Source organism: Echiichthys vipera, assembly GCF_963691815.1.
Source record: "Echiichthys vipera genome assembly, chromosome: 21".
In the NCBI taxonomy this organism is placed as follows: Eukaryota; Metazoa; Chordata; class Actinopteri; order Perciformes; family Trachinidae; genus Echiichthys; species Echiichthys vipera.
In genome coordinates, this window is record NC_139846.1 from 14,615,426 (window position 1) to 14,636,969 (window position 21,544).

General features: G+C 41.2%; 1 protein-coding gene across 1 annotated transcript; it reads left to right on the top strand.

Moving 5' to 3' along the window:
- The first annotated feature begins 2,132 nt into the window (after positions 1-2,132).
- On the top strand, positions 2,133-17,770 carry LOC310963171 (cysteine-rich secretory protein LCCL domain-containing 1-like). Its single transcript, XM_083935856.1, has 15 exons — positions 2,133-2,417; positions 2,976-3,341; positions 9,677-9,795; positions 11,207-11,339; positions 11,460-11,575; positions 11,751-11,851; positions 11,950-12,141; positions 12,841-12,901; positions 12,989-13,055; positions 13,240-13,370; positions 13,489-13,532; positions 13,644-13,716; positions 13,810-13,885; positions 13,995-14,128; positions 16,829-17,770. The coding sequence occupies exons 2-15, from the start codon at positions 3,081-3,083 to the stop codon at positions 16,878-16,880; spliced, it is 1,560 nt and encodes a 519-aa protein (XP_083791982.1). The 5' UTR covers positions 2,133-2,417; positions 2,976-3,080; the 3' UTR covers positions 16,881-17,770.
- The last annotated feature ends 3,774 nt before the right edge of the window (positions 17,771-21,544 follow it).

Sequence of the window (21,544 nt, forward strand, 5' to 3'; positions counted from 1 at the left end):
AGCGTTCCTATTTCAGATGCGGTATAAGGGGGTGGGGGGGTGGGATCTGCCGGGTCTGACCACACTGAGAGGGCCGCAGCTGGGGGCCCCTGCTACTGACCCAGGGACAGACAGTAAACCCTGGGTTTATGGAAGTTCAGAATGCGGTGGGTCCTCAGTGTGAGAGCTCTTGTATCTTGTACATATAGAGAAGTAGGTTAGACAGCAGAGGCGTTCTGGAAGACTCAGGAGTCTGGTGCATCGTAGGGCAAGTGTTACTGAGTACATCAAGTATCGTACCTAAATGTTGAGGTACTTGTACTTGGGCATTTCCATTTTATGCTACTTAATACTTACCTACATTACCTACATTACCTACATTACGTTTCAGAGGATAATAGTTTCAGAGGATAATTTTGCAATTATTATAGTACAGCATTTATCTTACAGTAACTGGTTACTGTTTTGGTTCCAACATGCCAGCACATAACAGTTATGGGTATGCGTTGTAGAAATGTCATGAGGCATTTCCTCTCCATACCCATCATGTTATTTATTTAAATAACTGCTGGATGCCCAAGAGGTCAAATCATATAATATTTTAAGGTTTTTCTAAAACTAGCTCCACCTTGACTAGATACAACAGTAACATGTACTGATGTGTCAGTATCAGCAATCCAGTATTGTAACATACAATTAATACATAATATAATATCATAACATATACATTTTGATACAATCCATGTCTCCCCCTGCTTCCAGTGACCATGTCGAATCTGAAATGTTGCGCAGATTATGACTTATAAAACTCCATAACTGAGAGACAGAACTGTCCATTCAATCCCCTGAATCACCTGATGGGTAAGGGCTATGGGCCAAAAACATGAAAACATCAGGGAGTCATGGAAACAGGGGGATTAACTGAAACAGAGAGTAAAGGCATTGCAGGGCACATGGTCGGCTTGGCCAGCATTTGGTTTATTATGTTTGTCAGGTAAAATACAAGAAGATTGAGTCTCACTCTGTGGAAAGTAAGTCCGTACAGGGGGGCGAAAACACACGGAGGCCTGGTGATTAGCTACTGTTTCCACATGTGCCATAGCTACCAGTGAAAATGACCAGATGACAAAAGACAAAACCTGCCTGTTTCCATTATGGAATTTGCACTGTGTTGCAACGGGAGAGGAAACAGTGACGACAAGTTTGGGGTTTGGAATTAACAGAGAGTTGGTTTGTGTTTTAATCCCCCTAAGAGTCACCTGTGAACAGTTAGACCCGGGAGAATGGGGCCAGTCTCGCTGGCAGGCCCCACAGAGGAGGAAGATCTGGTTTAAATGAATGTATTTTTGACCAAAACCATGTAACCAGGTAAGAGGGCAACTGTCTGTCAACAACCTTTCAGTGCATGATACTGTTCTGACGATGAACTAGTGTCAAAGAAATGACCTTTGCAGAATAAAAATATCATATCAGTGTAACCCTAATTTCTTGTTCGGTGGAGTTTTCCAGTCCTTCTGGTTTTTTGGGTGATAAACAGGCTACATTTTTATCTTTTATCTTACTTAATTCCCACAAAAGTATGGTAAGACAGAGGACAACCCACGTGAATATACAGTATAAAAATGTAATAATAGTTCAAGTGCTGTTGCTGATGAAGTAATAATTACTGTATGTAATAATACAAATAAAGAAATCGAAAATAACAAAGTGGAATTATTCCTGTTAAAATATTCATCTTTCGACAGTAATATACATTAGTATGGTGACTTAAGAAAATAAAATAGATTGTGTACAATAACTAAGGTTATATAAGTATTATAATACTTGACATTTAAAAATATTGGAAGATTAAATCTATTAAATCCCTATTTACAGAAGGCTAAACCATAGTCGCTGCAGGAATAGAACTGTGTGTTTTTGCTGGGTGATACAGATGTTCTGTGCGTGTTAGAGTTGTACAACACTGGAGTAAAAGTTTCTGCTTGTACTGTAGGTACACACGCACGAGCACAGACGCGCAACGAGACTTTGGCACCACTGAGTGGGCCGTTTTGGAGAGGCGTGGTCAGGGGCGGCACCGTGGAGGCGCAGCCAAGTTGAGGATAAAATGTGGATAAGTGATGCTTTAGCGGCTTTGGTGCAAGAATCCCGAAAGAAGAACGACTCACTGTCTCTCTCTTACTCTCTCTTACTCTCTCTCTCTCTCTCTCTCACTCGCTCTTTTTCTACCGGAGTGAGGCGACCACATCTCATCTTTTGATTTATCACATGGCAGCCGGTGACAGTGATCACCGCTCCACCTGAGCTGTGCAACTTTTACTGTGAAGTCGAACTTCTTTTTTTTCTTCTACTACTTCTCGCTGCTGATTTTTTCGCCCCCTCACAGCCAGAGCTCTGTCAGGATCTCAAGAAGCGGGCTGCATTCCAATTCATTAAAGGTAAATTATTTCCAAAGTCTACATTAAATCACGCCACTCCATTTCTATTTCAATATGCATTACTCTTCGCGTTTTCCATTAGGCATTGGCACGTTATATCAGCCGCTGTCAGCACCGCAGCATGCATACCAAAAAGTTCAACTTAAAAATAATGTATGCATAAAGTACTGTGAATGCACTAGCTGCATTAAGCATCATTCTGTGCACTTAACCACATTTATTGCAGCTTTAATGTGATTAGAGATTCAGTTTTTTTTAAAACTGCTCCTAAGCTGTCTTTCCTTTTTTTATTAAGGGTAAAAAGTCATATATTCTCCAAGGAAATGCAACACTAGTTATGATTTCTTCAATCCATACTTTCACTAGTCATTCTCAGTCTGCCAGCTTTTCCCCAGTGAACTCCATGAGGTTACCCGTGGCACTGCACCAAACCAAGTGTCTGCAAGCCAACGCGCTGTCCTCACCAAGTTCAATATTGACCCAAGTTATTCAGCAAATTTGATACAGAACACCAGTTCCAATCCTTCCAATAATCCAGTTTTTTCTCTGTCCTCTCAGCTCCTTTGCCAACTCGCACTGTAGACGAAGAGGAGTGTCTTTCTGGGCTGGCTCCACATCCACCACGCTCTAAATTTGAGAAGATCCCACCATCACTGTCCCAGGATGAGGCATATATCTCTGTACTGTCTGAGGGGCGTGTCCCTGCTTCTGCTGCTCCAGACTGCCACTTCCATGGTGATGCTTCCAAACTCCACAGGCTGGGAGCAGATTCTGGACAAGTATCTGGACGAGGAGGGGGACTGGTGGGAGGCCAAGCAGAGGGGGAAGAGAGCCATTACCGACAGTGACGCTCAGCTCATCCTGGACCTTCACAACAAGCTCAGAGGCCAGGTTTACCCTCCTTCTTCCAACATGGAGTACATGGTAGGTGGATGGAGGGAGGATGCAGAGATTTTATCCACCGATTGATTTCCATGAAGATTTATATCTCATGTAGTTTATATGTGTTAATCGATTTGACCCCATTCTGAACTCCCTAAGAGTCTCGCACACTTGTGGATCATATAGCTTAGCGACTGACCCAGTCACCAGACCAGCTGGCACTTGTCCCTCTTGGCTCACACACAAGCGGCATGCCAGGATCTAAGCACCTTCACACATGAGCGCCACCCCCCCATCCCCCCTCCCAATCACACACACACACACTCAAGTCCGCACCCGTGTGACTTTGGTTGCTTTGCCAGAAGAAAAGAATTCCACCAATGTGCCAATGATCACAGTACTACTGCTTTTATTTTATTTATTTTTTTACTCATGCTAAGAGATTTGTTTGAATTTTGACTTATCCTTTGGCCATCAGGTGTGTGTACAGTGCCAGATCACTTTTCACAGTGCAATTAGAATCAGTGCAAGGCACCGGGGCTTGTTTTACCAGCTGCCCCCCCCCCCCCCACACACACACACACACACACACACACACACACCCACACCCACAAACACACGCACGCACCTTCTGAAAGTCAGTGCTCCGCGGATCTGGAACTTTTCCAAATATGTGTAGGAACTGCTTGACCGCCACAGTGCATGGCCACCAACAGTACTTAGGAGGTTAAAAATCAATACAGTGCCCTGTGCACAAAGTAATGAGGTTTTATCAGCCTTTCATCTCCACTTAAAGAGCTACAGAACAAAAGGCAGTATTATTCGATGGTAAAGGCAAATAAACAGTTCCTGCTGGGGGCAATTGCTGGACTGTGTAATTGTTTAATTGAGAGGTTGGACTTGAGGACCCCTTGTGCGTGCGTTTGTGTGTGTGTACGTGTGTGCGAAAGCACCACTCTGCCTGCCAGGCTTCTGGTTGAAGCCCACTCTAGTCAGGAAATGCTGAGCCAGCAGTGCACAGCTCCTTTCTACTGTCTCCTGTTACAGTTGGCTGTTTTTTTTTTTAGCCTCAGGGGCACCCAGGGGTGAAATATGGAGAGGCATGCAACAAGATGATGTGAGGTGAGAGAAAGAGACTAAAAGCTAGCAAGGAACACGGTAGGTAAATAAAAATAGAGGTGTAAAAAGTGAGTTGCACACGAGAGGCACTGATGGAGGAGGATAAAAAAATGGTGTTAAAATAATTGAAAAAAAGATGAGGACGCTGAATAAGAGTGAGGCCAGAGTGCAAGAAAGATGAAGTTATTTTGAAGGGCCACAAAGTAAAAAGAGACATTGGCTTATAAGGATTCATGCTGAAATCTTATTTACAGTTCTGTACAGCAGATGCCAATATCTTTCAGGCAATCAACAGTTCAAGTCACAAGTAAAATGGAGTTGCAGTGATTTTTTGAGTTTTATTTTGAAAGGGGTTCCATATTCCTCAGATTTTCCTTCTGTCTGTGAACTGCTGTCACCTTTCAGAAACCTCACAGCTTCACTGTACTGGAAGACTTCACAGACATGCTCCCCTGCTCTCCAAACACATTCATGCATGCAGATGCACACACACTCGCACCCAAGTGCACATACATTTGGCCCATCAGCTATGTTATTGTCTGCCATTGTATTAAACCATAACCCGGCTGACCCTCTGTGGCAATCATCACAGACACTCAGATAACATCGATTCAACCCCCCCTCTCTTTCCTCCCCCCTTCATCTGTTTCCCTTTCTTTTCCCTCACTCTCTGCCTCCCTCTCCCTTATCCCTGTGGCTCCGTTCCCATTCTGTCATTATCCAACACAGAGGCCCAAAAAATTCCCTGAATAAGCATTCACACTCCATAGCGATCCACAAAGCTTCAATGCACCTTCAGTAGGAGGGACAGCGGTTCTGCCTCTCACTCAAATGTTGACCCATAGGTATAAACAGAGACGTGTCAGTGTTTGAAGCACCGCAAGACAAACAGATGGCATTGGGAAAAAAGGGCCCCACCTGCCTTGATGTTTAACTTGGCTTTGCTGGGCTGCACTCAGGTCTGGTGTGGTGGTGAATGATGTTAGTGGTTAAAGATAAAGTTGTGTTTCTATTCGTAATGAGTCAGTAAGTTGTACTGCAAGTATTGGCCATTTTAATCTGTGTGCAACTTTTTACATGTATTAATATTTTTTCATTGCTAATGGAACAACAGGTTGTAATGTAATTTACTCTGTGTTGTGGTGGTACAACAAAACCCTTTTCCTCAAGTGCTGATATAAGTCCCAGAGACAACACTGATATGTGAAATATATTGTGAATTTAGCTGTGCGCTGTTAGCTAACGTTAATGTAAGCTCACTTGCAAAACCGTATTAATTTCTAGTTAGGTGAATGGAGTGTGAGCACAAAAGCGCAAGTAACAGGATACAGACTGAAGTTCACTAACAGCCACCGGTGTTGCTAATAACAAGGGTTTTCTGAACGTTACACAGAGAACCTTTAAGGTCTAGACTGATAAATGAGTCTTGAATTCACTTTAAGCGTGTGAAACAGCTTTAGTGTTAAAAGAAACTGGTTAAGATTAATACAGTTGCCAAATACAAAGTCATGATCAGACTCCAGTGGCAAAAGATTAAAAAGAGCTGTCCAAACATCTTTTATCTCTGCAACTTTCTGCAGTTTCTCCTGCAGATTACCTCAAAGCTCACACACCAGCTGGGAGATTGAATCTCTTCAGTGTGTCTTGGGGTCATCCAAAACAAGCGCTCAAAACATGTCCACCGGCTTCTCTAGATGTAAAGAGCAGCAGCTTAACACCATAGTTTAAAAAAAAAGAAGTAACATACTCTTGCTCCTAAAGTCACACTCTAATGAAGCCAAAGGGACAACACCATCTCTAAATAGCAAATATGCCACCCTAATGTCACAAAGCTGGACACTTTCTGGGCCTCACCTGCACTGGCTGTATCCCGTCCTCAAATATAACAAACCAGAGAGGCAACAAGGCGTATCCTTGTGGGCATACAGTGCCCACCCTGAACCTGCTTGATGTAATGCAAAAAATGCAGCTTGTGCTCCAAATGCACATGCATTTGCACAACGCACAATGGCTTGCAATGGCACCGTCTGCAAATACTTCAGGGGGCATGGTCGTAAAACGTTGCAGAGATGCAGAACACATGTAGATCTTTGCAGATGCCAATGGTTCCACGAATATCTGTGAAGGTTTATGCCAAAGAGCACAACCTCGCCATATCAGACCCATTGAAATCATCGAGCAACCTACTACTTACCTGTGTGGCTGACTTATATGATGCACATTAAGTGAAACATTTTTCTGTTCAAGTCAAGCCTATAATATTAAGCTATGCTCCTCTGGTCAAACTATGTTCCTGTTATAACATGATAATGGATGATAACTGTATTTGCTGGTGGACAAAATTCCGAAAAATGATAAGCCCCAGGACCTCTGATGTGAGTTGATGTATGGTGGAATGCACTGCATGAAACGCTGTATACTCTATAGTGCTGTGGGAAATTATAGTATTAGTTCGGGCAGGCAATTTGACTATTGATCACTTCCCCCTGTTGCCATGTCTTCTCTCTCAAATCACCTTATCACATCTTCTCAGCTATTCCTTGCCAGGTTTATTATTTCACATATCCTCACTTTCTCCAATTCTCATATCTTACCTTGCATTTTTTGTTGTATTTCACTGCATGCACCATCGATTATGTACAGGAAACCCAAACTTGCAAAGGAAGTACAGCTCTGTACCCTTTGGAATGCAACCAGATGACCAAGGAAGAGAAAAAAAAACAACCAAAAACCTGGCCGCAAATGAAGTGTTAAGCGAAATACACAATGCTGTGTGCACTGTGCTGAAAGACTTTAGCAGGGGAGGTGTTTTTCTTCACGGGCCCCAGCAGAAGTGCGGTCAGGGTGGGGTGTGTGTGTGGGGATCTTGGTTACGACAAGGCCTTTCCACTGGACTAACTGTGCAAACAACAGCAGCTTGACAAGCCGCCTGTACCAGATTCAACAGCTGAAAAATATGTTTGTCAACACTTTCTAGGCCTGCTTTCTCTGCAAGTTTGAGAACAATGGAATGAGTTCCTCAGCTGGATGGGTGCTGCTTGAATTTATCATTTAAGACACTAGTGACACCTGTTCGGGGCGGGCTGACTGCTTGGCCTCCAGCATTGCTGCTTGCAGCTTTCTAGAGAACCACTCATCCAGACAACTTCACACTTTACACTGTGCTTACTTAGTTCCTGAGCAATACACCTGCCATGACATAGTTGGGTCCCTAGCAATCCCATAGCAGTGTACACTAATATTATATTAATACTATTTGGGACCAGATTTTCCGATTATTAGTGCAAAATAGAAATCAACTAATAAATTATGATGTTTTATTATAGATTAAACTACCCATTTAATCAAACTATTAAAATGAGCTCCACCAGTACCAGCTGTTAAAGCGATGAAAAGCACCAATAATTACAAGATACAATTCTGAAATGGGCCGGTCTGCATAATGAGTACTTTTACTTTTAGTATTTTAAATACTAAAAGTAACTGACACTGCACGCAGTTACAGAGCTTTGGTCCTATTTGGCTTACTGTAGTTGTGACCACAGCTAAATGTTTTCAGACCCATAACCATTCCTCAATGCTCAAAAAACATTGTCTTGACCTCGCTCAAGCACAGAATGTCCTGTGTGCTGTGGTCTGCAGATCTGTTCGGCAGTTACCGCAGCTCAATGCAATGTGTTTCAGTCTGCTTTGTTGTTATTTTCCGTGAAAATCGTAGGGGAACTCAACAGCTTCCTCCAGCCTTAAATCTCCTCAATGTTTCAGCATCATAAGTTTTTGCAGTGGCAAAAATGGATAACCAAAACAAATATGACAACACTGACATTTATTTGCAGCTCACTGCCAACAGAGGTAATTTCTGAGAGGAGATAGAGTTTCAGGTAAACAAATGTTCCTTCCTGTTTAAGCTTTGGCTCTGTCAGTCATCATTTGGCCTTACTGTGCAAGACAGACCACAGGCAACTACAGATGAGGTTGCTGAAACACTAATGTGCTCCCTCTTTGCACGTGTAGAGATTACTGAAAGATATACTCCACACCTCCAACAGCTTATTTGTTCTATATGCCAATTATGTAACATTTCTACAAGGTTTTGTGTTGAAATCTGACTGTGCAGCCAATATTACCTTAGCGTTGTTGATTTAAACAAAGACTTCCTCTCAACAGCTAGCTGGATTCCCAGAAAGAGCTGGTCAGAGTTAAGAGTTAATTTGCAAGCACTGCCAGACATCCTGTTGTTAGGTAGGTGTGTGTGTTTCGGGAGTAATGCAGAGAACAGCAGTTGTTTCTGGTGGGACTGAAAGTGGGTGACAGACGATGGGGAAGGAGGCAGTGGTGGAAGCTGTGGAGTTATTTTAGTGTCTGTTATTGGATGAGATTTCAGTGAGGGTAAGCTATGACTTCCAGGGCCCAATGTGTGAAATGGGAAAACTTCTGACACCTCACACACACACACACACACACACACACACACACACACACACAAACTAATTGGCTTTCTCATAGAAACTTGTTACAGATACCCAACACTGAAGTTGAAAGTGAAGGTGTGCAATTAAAGGAACATATAGTGTCCTTCAGAGGAATTACAGCTGGTGTTATTCTAATTTTTTTTAATGGTAGAATGTAGGTCAGCATAGAGGAAGGACACTCTTTGCATTCCCAGAAAACCCCAGAATGGGAATATGATCCCTTAGTATCCAACCAGAGCCAAACTTAACCGAGAGGGCAATTCAGAGAGAAGTAAAGTGAAACAAAAGCTTGCACCCAGACATCTCACCAGAGACATATGGAAGGTATTACTTAAGGGGAAAAAAAGCTTTTGCATTTTTTGAATAACACCCGGTCCTACGGGAAAACCCATCTGGGGAAAATCAGCTGAGCAGCAATAAGAGAGGAAAAAAGCTCTTTATACAGCAGCAGCAACACGTCTACAGAGTGCTTCACTTAGTTTAGAGATTAGTGCAGTTATTGAGGCATAGTAGCTCCTAGTTCCTATTTCTTATCACGACATATGGTAACTAATCCTTGTTCAGTATGTGTTCGAATACCATCTCACATCACTGACAGCTGAACAAACCCTATTAGGCAGTGAAAATCTCCAGTTTCACATTACCCGTTTTTTGACCTGTCTTATAGCCCATTAGTGGCAACATTAGCAGCTTTGTTGCCCTGGATTGGTTTATTTCCACTTCTTAGCAAATATAAAATCCTGACATCTACTTCATGTTGTTTTTTCCATCTTATCTCCTTTGAAGGTGTGGGACACAGAGCTGGAGCGTACAGCAGAGGAGTGGGCCGAAACCTGTCTGTGGGAGCACGGTCCTGCCGGTTTACTGCCACAGATCGGACAGAACCTGGGAGCACACTGGGGAAGGTACACACTAATTCAGTATACATAGTTTTTTGCATATGTAGACTTTTATTTGATCGAAGGTTGAGGGTAAAAATTACCGTGCTGAAAACATAGAGGTCTTTAAAGTCAGCATGTGTGTTAATGGACGAGGAGGCTTGCATCTACTGTAATTTTGTGTCGCCTTTTCTTGTGTATAATAATTGATAATGTGAAAATGTGCCCCTTAACAAAGACAAATGCAGCCTACTACTCAGTCATACAGTTAGCTAGCCACACTTGGCTCGCTGTTTTAACTACTTTTATAAGTTATTCTAGTAAGCTTTAGTTTAGCTTTTAAGTGCACTGTTTCACTTTGTATGACAACTTAAGTACCATAAAATCCACTCGTTACACTACCTATTCAACCTGAGGTTTTAATATATCTATTTGAGTACAGACTAAACAAACCAGTAGTGTGTTAATTGGCTAGCTGTAGAGTAGTATCACACTGTTAGCTAGCTTTTTTGCCAAGTGCAGTGTTTTACTTTATGCGACCAATTAAGCAACAAAAGTCCATTAAATCCAAACTCCTAATACACCCCAAACATAATTTCTACATTTTGTTGTGTATGGATTAAACAAACAATGTGTTAATTGGTGAGCTTTAGTTTAGCACAACTGTTAGCTAGCTTGTTTGCCAAGCTCGCTTTTTTATGATGAATTTATCATGAAATTATTTTGTAGTAGCAAGTCCCAATGCACACATAGGACAGAACATGAATATGCAACATTTGTTACATGTGTCAATTTGTTGGTTCATTGGTTCACTCAGTACCCCATAGAGCATCTGAAAACAGCACTGCTTCACGTAAGAGACTCTTGTTCCTCATTATATCATTTCACAGTCAAAATGCTTGCTTCTAATCAGATTAACTAGCAACACCTGGTGCCAAATCAGTGTCCATTCTTGGTCACTGCAATTTATTCAGAGAGCACTTTTTGATTGCCAGCTAGAAGGTTAATGGCAGCAGATGTGTTTACATTGCTGTGGTTGGCAATGGATGCTAACTACAGATGGTACCTACATATGTTGTATAGCTGAGTGAAGAGCACTGTAGATTACTTTATCTTGGTTATGAGGCCTCCCCACTGGACTTCAGTTATGACGTGCTTGCTGTTTGTTATCTCTTCAGCTGATTCTGGAAACATTTTTTTTTTATAAACTTTGTAAATGGTTGATTAACATTCACATGTATCTTTTTAAACAGTGGCTTTGTTTTGTACTTATAAACTGGATTTCATGGTCATATCATTCTTACAGTCTTACAGGTCTTACAGTAGGCAGAAAACAGCTTTGATGCATAACAGCCTACCAACTCCCACACCAAAAGAGACACAAGAAGAAAGGTTTTTGGAAGATTGTTTTCAAATGTACGCTTACTCATCTCTGCAGGTATCAACCACCCACGTTCCATGTCCAGGCCTGGTATAATGAAGTGAAAGACTACACATTCCCTTACCCTCAGGAGTGTAACCCATATTGCCCCTTCAGATGCTCCGGACCAGTTTGTACTCATTATACACAGGTAGCTAGGTCTGGATCATAACATTTATTCAGCCTTTATCCTCTTTAGTCCTCTTTATCCTTTAGTGATTTAATACTTAATAATATGTTTTTCATGGTCTGTCTTGTCATTGTTTTTCAGCTGGTTTGGGCCACCAGCAGTCGGATTGGCTGTGCCATCAACATGTGTTACAACATGAACGTGTGGGGACAGATCTGGGCCAAAGCCGTCTATCTTGTCTGCAACTACTCTCCAAAGTAAACATGTTTGTTGTTATGTTCTCTCACAGCTGCATGACTGATATACAGGTTGATACAGAATTCATAATCGTTTGCCGCCAAAACCCCACACAAAAGGGGTTAGAAAGAAATTTGTATACATTTTGTATGCATTCTGTTCACTAAGCCTTGCTTCTTATTATAACCTGAACAGGGGTAACTGGTTAGGATATTCACCTTACAAACACGGTACCCCATGCTCTGCCTGTCCTCCCAGCTATGGAGGAGGCTGCAAGGACAACCTCTGCTACAAAGGTATGTGTGTGTGTGTGTGGAAAAAACAGGAAGACAGAGTATGAAAACCAGAGGGAAAATATGCTTACTATACCCTGTTTCTGTGATTTTACTTGAAGATGACAGCTCCAACCCTGCACAAGAGGATACGGAAGAAAACAACTTCATTGAGCCGGAGGCCCCCCGTGCTCCACAGAAGCCCTGGTCTAGGCCCTCCAAGCCTGAGCCTCCCAGTCTCCCTGCCCCAGCCCCCACTAAGCCCCCCACAGAGGTCCTGCAGAAGAATGAAGTGGTCAACACACAGCAGATGTGTAAGCTGCCATTTAACTGTTTATATCTAGTTTCATCTCAAACTGAAGGGGGGGGGGGGGGGGGGGGGGGGGGGCTGGTTTAGGGATGGGATGTGCGTGTGACGAGGTATAGGACACGGTCTAAAAGGAAATAAAAGAAAAAGTTCAAAAAATTGGGTCAAAAACAGAGAATTTAGTGTTGAACAAGCAATAATGGATAACAAGTGCAAAAAATAGGCCTTGACCGGAAATATTTTTCTTGCAATTATATCACAAATTGCCTTGATGTTCTGTAGCCTTTATCTGTCATTTCCCTGATTAACCCTGACAGTTTCTGAAGTGTACTTAATATTGCAAGTCACTCTTTGAGGCCAGGAGGGTTGGTCTATTTCAGCATGATCCCCCTGAGTGTGTGTTTGCTTTTGGCCGGCTGAGAGGGGTTGAGGGTGAGAGGGGCTCGATGCGGTTTTTTAAATGGCTTCCTCTCTGCAGTGAAACGAGCCTGTGCTTGTAAGCTGAGACTCTTCCTCTGGAATTGCTGACCACCCTGCACCTTGTTGCAGGAATTCTTCGGTTTGGTCGTCGAAGCATCACAACAATAGTCACTGAGTGTCACTCAACTGAGGCTTTTAGAAACTAGTGGTTTGCATCAGAGCAGCCAATTCAGGCATGTTGGTTCCTGTACAAGCACTGAAAGGCCTTTATGTTCGTGTTTTTCAGCTCAGCATGTGACCTGTGACACTAAGCTTCGGGATCAGTGTAAAGGAACACCATGTAATAGGTACAGTTCAGATGAAATATCATTATAACAGAGCCACAAAATGGAGTATACACTTCCTTTCACCTTGTATTTCATGTTACTCTGCAGGTACGAGTGTCCAGCTGGGTGCCTAGATGCTACAGGAAAAGTAGTTGGGACAGTACACTATGAAATGGTGAGTACACAAGTTGAAGTCCTTGAGCTGAGTAAACCAAATTATGTGGTCAATTTTATGACAATTAACTGCTGTGTGTCCTGTCAAAATGTCCTTGAGACATTGTAGTGCTTCTTGCCTATATCTGTGTCAACAAAAGACCTTCAATATCAATTATTTTGCAAAATAAATATTCTATTTGCAGCAATCCAGTGTGTGCAGAGCTGGTCTACATGCTGGTGTCATAGATAATGACGGCGGATGGATGGATGTAACAAGAGAAGGCAGAAAGGACTTTTTCATCAAATCCAACAAAAATGGAGTCCAGTCTCTTGGGTGAGAGACCAATCACCATTCATTGATTTTGATATCTGATAGAAAGATTGGTTGAATATACTCAAAATAAATAAGAAATAATGTAGTCTCATGTCAATATTGTGTTTCCTCTTCACAGAAAATATCTGAGTGCTAATTCCTTCACAGTTTCCAGAGTAGCAGGTTAGTGCTGACAATAATGTGACACTGTAATTATGGATACTGTATGTAACATGTTCTATGAAATTACTCATTATAAGCTGTTCTACCACACACTGTAATTGTTTCTTACAGTCAAAGCCATCACATGTGAAACCACAGTGGCACAGATGTGTTCATACCAAAAGCCTGCAAAACACTGCCCAAGGTATGAACCTGATTGTGTGTCCGCCTGCATGCATATGTTTAATTCTCCAGCCTCATGTAAGTTCAAGTTATGTTTAACTGTTCTTGTTTTTAGGTTATACTGCCCGAGAAACTGTTTAGAAGAGAATCCTCACATATCCAGAGTAATCGGTACCAAAATATACTCTGATGTAAGTCCCCCTTTTTGAAGCTGAAGGTCATAAATATGTTTTCATGAATTTAGAGACTTAAATGAATCAGCATTGCTTACGTTACCTTTCCTCTTGCATACCTCTGTAGAAGTCCAGTATATGCAGAGCAGCAGTCCACGCTGGAGTAATCAGGAATGATGCGGGTGGTTACATCGATGTGATGCCATCGGACAAGCGGAAACACTACGTTGCCTCGTACCAAAATGGCATTTCCTCAGAGAGGTAGGGGATGCCTAATCTAGCCAAGCTGAATTAAGTGGCATGTAGTATGTGTGTGTGCAAATGATTGTGTGTAATATTCAGGGGAAAAACACGCAAATTAAAATGTTTCATTTGGTAGAAACAGCAGTTCTATGAATAAGACCAGAAAGGGAATAACAAATAAAAAATAAAAAACAAACAAACAAAATATCCGATGACATCTAGATTGCCATAGAATTAATTGTTTAGGGAAATTACTGGCCCTTTGTCACTCTTACAACGTGGCTGGAAAGTGAAGGGGTTAATTTGTTGACACTCAGAGAAGAGGGATGAGAAATCAATGACTTAGGTAGAGAGAAATTTATCCACTCTCGTCTCCCTTGTGAACCCAATCTTTTCAAGATGCAGGCAGTTTGTTACATCTCTCATGCAGTGCGCATGGGAGGTTGATTAGCATGCTTCAAGTTTTAAAATAATGAATTGCTTGGCAATTAGTGCAGAGAAGAGGAGTGCATCTTAATGTAGTTCTGGGAGGGGTTTGTTTTTGGTAGTAAGTTAGAAAGGATAATCAGCAGACAAGGATATCAAGTTTAATATAGTTGCTCAGTTAGAGAAAAAACAAATACCTATGAATGCATATGAATGCAAAGCAGTGCAAAGCCAAAGCATACGCTTTGAGGAAGAGGGGTCCTGCCAGCAGCCAATTTTGGTGGATAAACTTAAGCTGGATAAGGTTTGCGAAAGTGCATGTGGAGAAGGAATGGATTCTGTATAAGACCTCTTCCCATTCTTTTTGGGAAAATATCCGTTTCAAATCAGTCTCCTATTACTGTCTGCCAAATATGGTGGAGAATGCATAAAAGTGCAAATCAGGTCATGCAGAATTGAGGCAACTGTTTATGCATGACCATTATAGTCCGAGCATGGTCGTAAGTTTAGGTGGACTGGAAGCTTGCTATCTTGATGGTCTTGTTAAGTTAACACATAAAGAAATAACCAGGTTAGGCTTTAACAAAAGATCTACAGTAGGTATTGCTTGAAACCTACTGTTAAAGTATCTCTAAATTGCCTCTGTGTACAACTAATTGTTCTAATATGGTAAGAGTTGGTCAACGATGATAGATATAACCCGTAGACTGTATATATCGGTGGAAGGTTTGACAGCTTCTCCAAAGGAAAGCCAGAACATTTTGATCTCCTCTTGGTGGATGGCTGCGGTAGAGGTCATAAACGTAGTACACATCAGAAAAATGTTTCAAAGATGGACCCCAAAGATGGTTTCTGTAGTATTAGGTAGTTCTAATCATACTAATGTATGCTGTGTTACTTTTTCTGATTAGTTTGGTTTGAACTAGTTTTTTGATGCTTTTAAAACAGGGTGACGTTTTGAAACGTCATGATTGACTGCTGTGAGTGACTTGTGATATGTCAGGAGGGTGTATGGGCGGGACTTCAATACCACAGCTCAATCACTACTGTATAGACTCTGGCTCCAAAATGACAAAATGGCGGCACCCATATGAAGAGTATTTTGGCTTCAATTTAATTTTTTACAGTGGGAGGAAGTGGAATCGTCCATCTCTACAGTTTGTGGGTTACCCCTACAGGTAACCCTTGTTTAACAACCCTAGTTAAAACATACTTATAGGATAGAGGATCTCTAACAGGAAATAGCAGAGTTAAAAAAAAGAGCACTGCATCGTCGACATTTTGGCTTATATTGCAGAATAATTTACCCATTTCTACTCTAAAGAGAAGTTGTGACAGTGCACATCCCTGTTTGGCGCTAACACAGAGCAGGAAACAGAGACGTCATTGGTTTGTACGGCGACTGTTGGAATGTTAAGAAGCTTCAGCTACGCAATGAAATACCCACCAGATTCAAATCTGTAAATCAAACTATGTACTGTTTTAATTAGTCCTTTGGTCCGTGTGAATTATTTCAAAATTGCTATAATTCTCACTGTCTAGTTAATGTTTGTTATCATACACAAGTAACCAAAAGGGAATAACATTTAATTGTCAGCATTTAACTGTTAACAAAGAAGGGAGCTTGTAATAAAGCCTTTTGCTGAGGCTAATAAAGCAAGAGCATGGGTTGAATTCATGCTGTAACACTTAACAACAGCATTAAGGTTACAGGTCCGTACCAGCCTCGGTTTAAAGCTTGAGTGACCCAGATACTGTATAGTATGTTCTAGTTTTTTTTTTTGAGATATTAAATTGCATCGACTTTGGGCATGCAGAATGACTATTGTTAACATGACCTATGTAGAGGACAAACACACACACAGTCTTTTTTTAAATTTATCTATGGCCTTCCCTCTCTCTTTCTCTCCTCCCCCTCTCTTCCCTTGCCACTACTTACCACATTTATCTCTGCCACTTTGCTGAGATGCCTGACGTCTGTTAGTATCTGCACATCATTTATCTGTCTTCTTTAACTTCACAACATGTCTGTCTTTGTTGTATTAACGCATGCAGGCCCCCTGTGTTTGTGTAAAATGGGTGGTTTATCTATTTTCTCAGGGAACTCCTATCTGTTTGTGTCCTATCTGTCATCAGTTTCAGACGTGGGCATTTCTCCGTAAAAACCTGAAGTCTATCTGTTTGTGTGTGTATGTCATCTATGTCTCTGTGCAAAAGGCTGGGACATGTTCTATATCTGACACATGCCGCACCCACACTGACTCGCCCACTTCTTTCTCTCTTCCCCTGCAGCCTTCAAAACCCTCCCGGAGGGAAGGCGTTCCGGGTGTTCGCTGTGATTTGAGTGCCCCAAGCGCACTTGGGCTGTTGAATAGGCGGTAATCAAGCCCTGTTGTCAAACTCAATGACTGAAATGTTTCTGGCTTTGATACACTCCAGGGGTTGGAGATCGATCCATGACAGCGTAAACCTAGCAACTATAACTTGACACATACGGTACACATTAAGAAACTGTCAGTACTCACTCGCATGGAGATTTCAATTTGTCATCTTTCGCAGGAAATTTTATTAACTGTAAATATCTTTGAATATTTTGTTGTACATATTTGTAAATACACTTGTTTTGTCTTTGTGCCATTACCTTGCCCTTTTAACAAATAGCCGTGTATGATTATAGAAATCCTATGATATAACAATATTATGGCACTTAAGGATGAATATCATTTTTATTATAAGTTTGGCACATTTTTACTGGTGCTCTGAAGAGGTTTCTTGTCATATTTTGTATTTTTTTTTAATGATTCGCAAAGAAATTGTTTTGCATTTATTTTTATATGATTAAGCTTTATATCAATATGATTTATAAAGGATGCTGCTATAAGTTTTGTATTGCTATTGTTATTGTCAGTGCAATGGGTTTTCTTTGTTTGGTTATTTTTCCAGATAACATGGTTTAGTTAAAACTCCCTGCAGGTCGGGAAGTACACTCATCCCTCAGAGTTGTAATTCTCTAAAGAAAATGTGTCAGACTTCATCATGCATTGCATTTTACTGGATGTCACCATTCAAAATATGTTTTCTAGTCATATCCATTCATCTCCCTTTGACATTGATAAACAGAAGCAATGCCATGCAACAGTTTTATTTCATACAGTCTGTTGGGAAATGGTGCTTTTTAATCAACAGATATATTTGCCCATATTTTTACTAGCTCTCAGCTTTCTTTCAAGCTGCAATCGATATAATGGGCAATTAGTTGTACTTGTATTACTGTTTCTGTGTGCATTATATATATTTTCCTACCTCAGGTTGTTAGGAAAAGTCAATTTTGCAATAAATTTTATTACAACCACCATAGTTCTCTCTCAGGCACTTCTTTTGTGGGATTTAAATCACCCAAAGTCAATGTACAGTCAACATTTGGACTATATAAACTTAAAAACTGGATATAGATGATTGGATTTTCTTGGATTGTATTAGCATAATCAATATCTAATGTTTTGCAAAGCAAACTGCATTTTAAACATAAATGTTATATATGCATATAACTACTTCTGCTTTTGAGCCTCAGCCCCAAACATTGCAATTCCATGAAATGTAAAATTCAGCTTAGAAATTGACAAATGTCTCCTTCAAACTTATGTTAGTATTGGATTTCCTGCTGTAAATTTGTGGTGGCTGTGGTGATAGGGTGTGGCTCCATATTCATTCCTATTCTTGTAGATTTCTGGTAAGTAACATGATAGTAACTCAGACACATGTTTACTTGTGTCTCGACCTCAAACACCACACTGCCACAAACTCATTTCACCTCAAACATAGTCAAAGATAAATCTGGAATGAGTATTTTTCAGACTTTGACAGGAAATGCTCTCTAGTCAAGGAATGGGAAAGCTACACATACATATCGTGCAATGATCAAATATTGGCATTCTGAAACTGGGAAGCCATCTCCATTAAAGGTTGACAGTTGCCCTGGAACAGTTCATCTGATATGAGTCATAATACCCTTATATTAACCTGACAATCTGCTCTAAAAACCCAATTGGCAATGAGTCATTTCACATTTGCTCTAACCCAATGGATAAGCATGCAGAGCCAAAGATCAAAATGTACCTGAGGGGAGTCACTGAAGTGGTAAGTGTTCTGGGTTGAATGAAGACTGAACCCAGTCCCCTAGACTTCTAAATCCCTTTCTCCATTTGAGGAAGAAGCCTGCACTTCCAATGGCAAAGTCTCACAGGATGTGGCCATATTCCTCAATATCCATACTGGTTATTCATTCGAACCTTGGAGAGTGTAAATGTCCCAGGTTTCCTCATACGGTCCGTCACCAGGGTGCGTATTCGTCACTCCCCATTTGCTTTCAAGTAGCAATAGAGCAAAATGACCAATCCGTAATGGGTTCCATCATATTCATGTCCGACCGTGTTATGATGTCTGGAGGGCTGCGATAAGTTGTGACTCACGCTGTCAGTCTGTTCTTTCCAAGACAAATGCTACTAAATCTTACATGATGGGATGAATTTACATCTACTGGCCATGGTGACACCAATGTGACACAATATAAATATTATCTTTTTGAATTTATTTTCTATGAGTTTTATGGGTGTACATGTCTGGGAAAAGTAAAGTAAAGTAATAATATATCTGGCATATAATATACTCTGGCAGATATATTATTAGAAAGAAACCCAATCCCTTTTGATTGGATGAGCTCTGCAGAAGAAAGATCCGCAGAGAGATTGATTGAGACCGTCCATGTGCACCCAGGTCCTGTGACAGAAAAGAGGGAAGTGTCAAAATTCGCAGCAGGGTGTGGTGATAGGTGGCGTTCAGGCGCTCTGAAGAATGAAAGGCCAGAGGATGGGGAGGAGAGTGAAGGGGGGAACGTGGGGGGACAGAGGAAAGGGAAGAGAGATAACTTGAAGGCTAAAGAAAACAGCATGAAGTTTTGATTCTCTCACACCTTCATGGGCATGACTTTGGGAAAGCATGTGCAGAATTTCTCATCTTTTCCTATCTTTTAGAGACACAAAATTCAAGTTTTGCAGGAGCAGATTTACAGCATTGTTAGTTAAAAAAATGCCGCTGAATAATTAAGGAAGAGGTGCATCACATCGGTTGATGGTGATAGATTGTTGTGTGCCTTCATATGTGACCCACCAGACAGATGAGGGTGCATTAAGAGCAAACTGACAGAGCGACAGCCACAGGCCCATTAGGACCAAGGAGACTGAGTGCCGTGAAGACAGATGGGATGAAAGACAAGCTTGCAGCTTGCAGGGTCTGCATGGTGCCACCAGTGTTTTCGGACTGTCGTTTAAAATAAGGAAGGCCATTAATAACCTCCTCACTGTGCTCTGCTCAACTGCAGTCTGGCGCTTCTTGCAGAGCTAAATGTGGCGCTGACTGGCAGCAGACTGGCAGACTGTGTCAAAGAGGCCATATACACCTGAGGAGAGGGAAAGAGAGAGAGAGAAGCAGGCAGACAGTGTTTGAATGTGTCTCTGCTGTGTGTGTGTGTGTGTGTGTGTGTGTGTGTGTGTGTGTGTATACCTGTATATTTGTGTTTAATTGTATTTTTTTCACTTGCTCACCTCTTTGTTTATGTGCTATGTCTGTGCCGCCTGTCCCCACTATGGTTGGATGGGACTCAGATAGCGGTGATGCAGTCAGGGAAGCCGTCATCAGCGAGGTGAAAAGTTACGGTTGCCAGTGGTAATGACTGTGTTCCTTCTTGTCAAACCTTTACTTTGGCAGATGAACAAAACATAAAATCTGACAGGGAGTGGGGTTTTTTTTCCCCTCATGATCCAAAAATATTACATGTACATAGCCACACTGTGAATATGTTTTTGCAAAGATGGAGTGGGTACTTTGGTAGAGAAAAAAAATAAGCTTTTCCTGAGTGGCAAGGTGACTCATATAATTATTGAGTTATTTTAGGCCTCCGTGCTTTAAAAACAAACCTCTGACAATTCTTGTACATTTGATTTATAATAACCATTCATTACCAACTGGCTCTCCTGTGACCAACCCACCCAACTACTTGACTGAAATTGAAAATCATGCAATATGCAGTCAAATTGGTGCTAAAGACCACTCAGTTGGTTGATTCTACTGGGATACAAGATATTCAATTTGATAGTCTAAAATCAACCCCGGACCAACAATGAATAACTGAAAATTTGTGAAATGTTTTTGTGTATATGTTTTCTTGCCTGTGCTTTTTTATCATAAAGCAGGTTGAAAATACTGTAAAAGCAGAGATGCTGAGAGAGCAGATATGGAAGACCCAGAAACACTGACCTACAGACTTGGCTTTTTTTGAAAGACAGCGTTTCAGACAGAGGGTGAATACAGGTGTATTCAGACAGACAATATGAGAATGTTTTTGAACATTTAAAGCATGGAAAACATGTTCTTGTAGAAGCTAAAAATACAAGTATGAAGTTGAAAATGTGCCTAATATGGGACCTTTAAAGCCTCTGAAAATGCAAAGAAATATGTTACATGGTTCCCTTATTGACTGTTTTACTGAGAAGTGTGACCTAGTACTGTCAAACCAATGGTCACTTTCACGCGTGATATGATGGTACAGTATAATCCGTAACGTGAGCTTTAGAGGTGCACATTGAATCCTGGAACATAGAGTGCTGTAGTTACAGCAGCTACACAATGTCAGCAAGACTTGGAAGATGTGTTGAATCAGGTTAATTGCAGGAGGCTTTAACAAATCAAATACTCTTTTTTCAGCCCAACACAAATAAATGAGTCTTTTCAAGAGCAAAGGCTCCTTTGTTTTATAGGAAATTAAGAAGCACGTCAGCTTTTGGTCCTGCAAGATTGTTATTTTGGTCACACCATATACTCAGATATCTGACAAAGTTACTCCTTATTAATGCTTAACACAGTAATGTGCATCTATATATTTACGTTAATGTTACGTAGTTGTCGCTCACTCCCTTCCTTCCCCTTGTACACAGGTATCTCTGCATTCATACA

Bases quoted from the DNA above. Each gene is read 5' to 3' on its own strand.
- LOC310963171 (XM_083935856.1), top strand. From the start codon at position 3,081: ATGAGGCATATATCTCTGTACTGTCTGAGGGGCGTGTCCCTGCTTCTG. The intron at 12,142-12,840 runs GTAAGCTGCCAT...CGTGTTTTTCAG, and splicing joins GGTCAACACACAGCAGATGT to CTCAGCATGTGACCTGTGAC. The intron at 13,886-13,994 runs GTAAGTCCCCCT...ATACCTCTGTAG, and splicing joins GTACCAAAATATACTCTGAT to AAGTCCAGTATATGCAGAGC.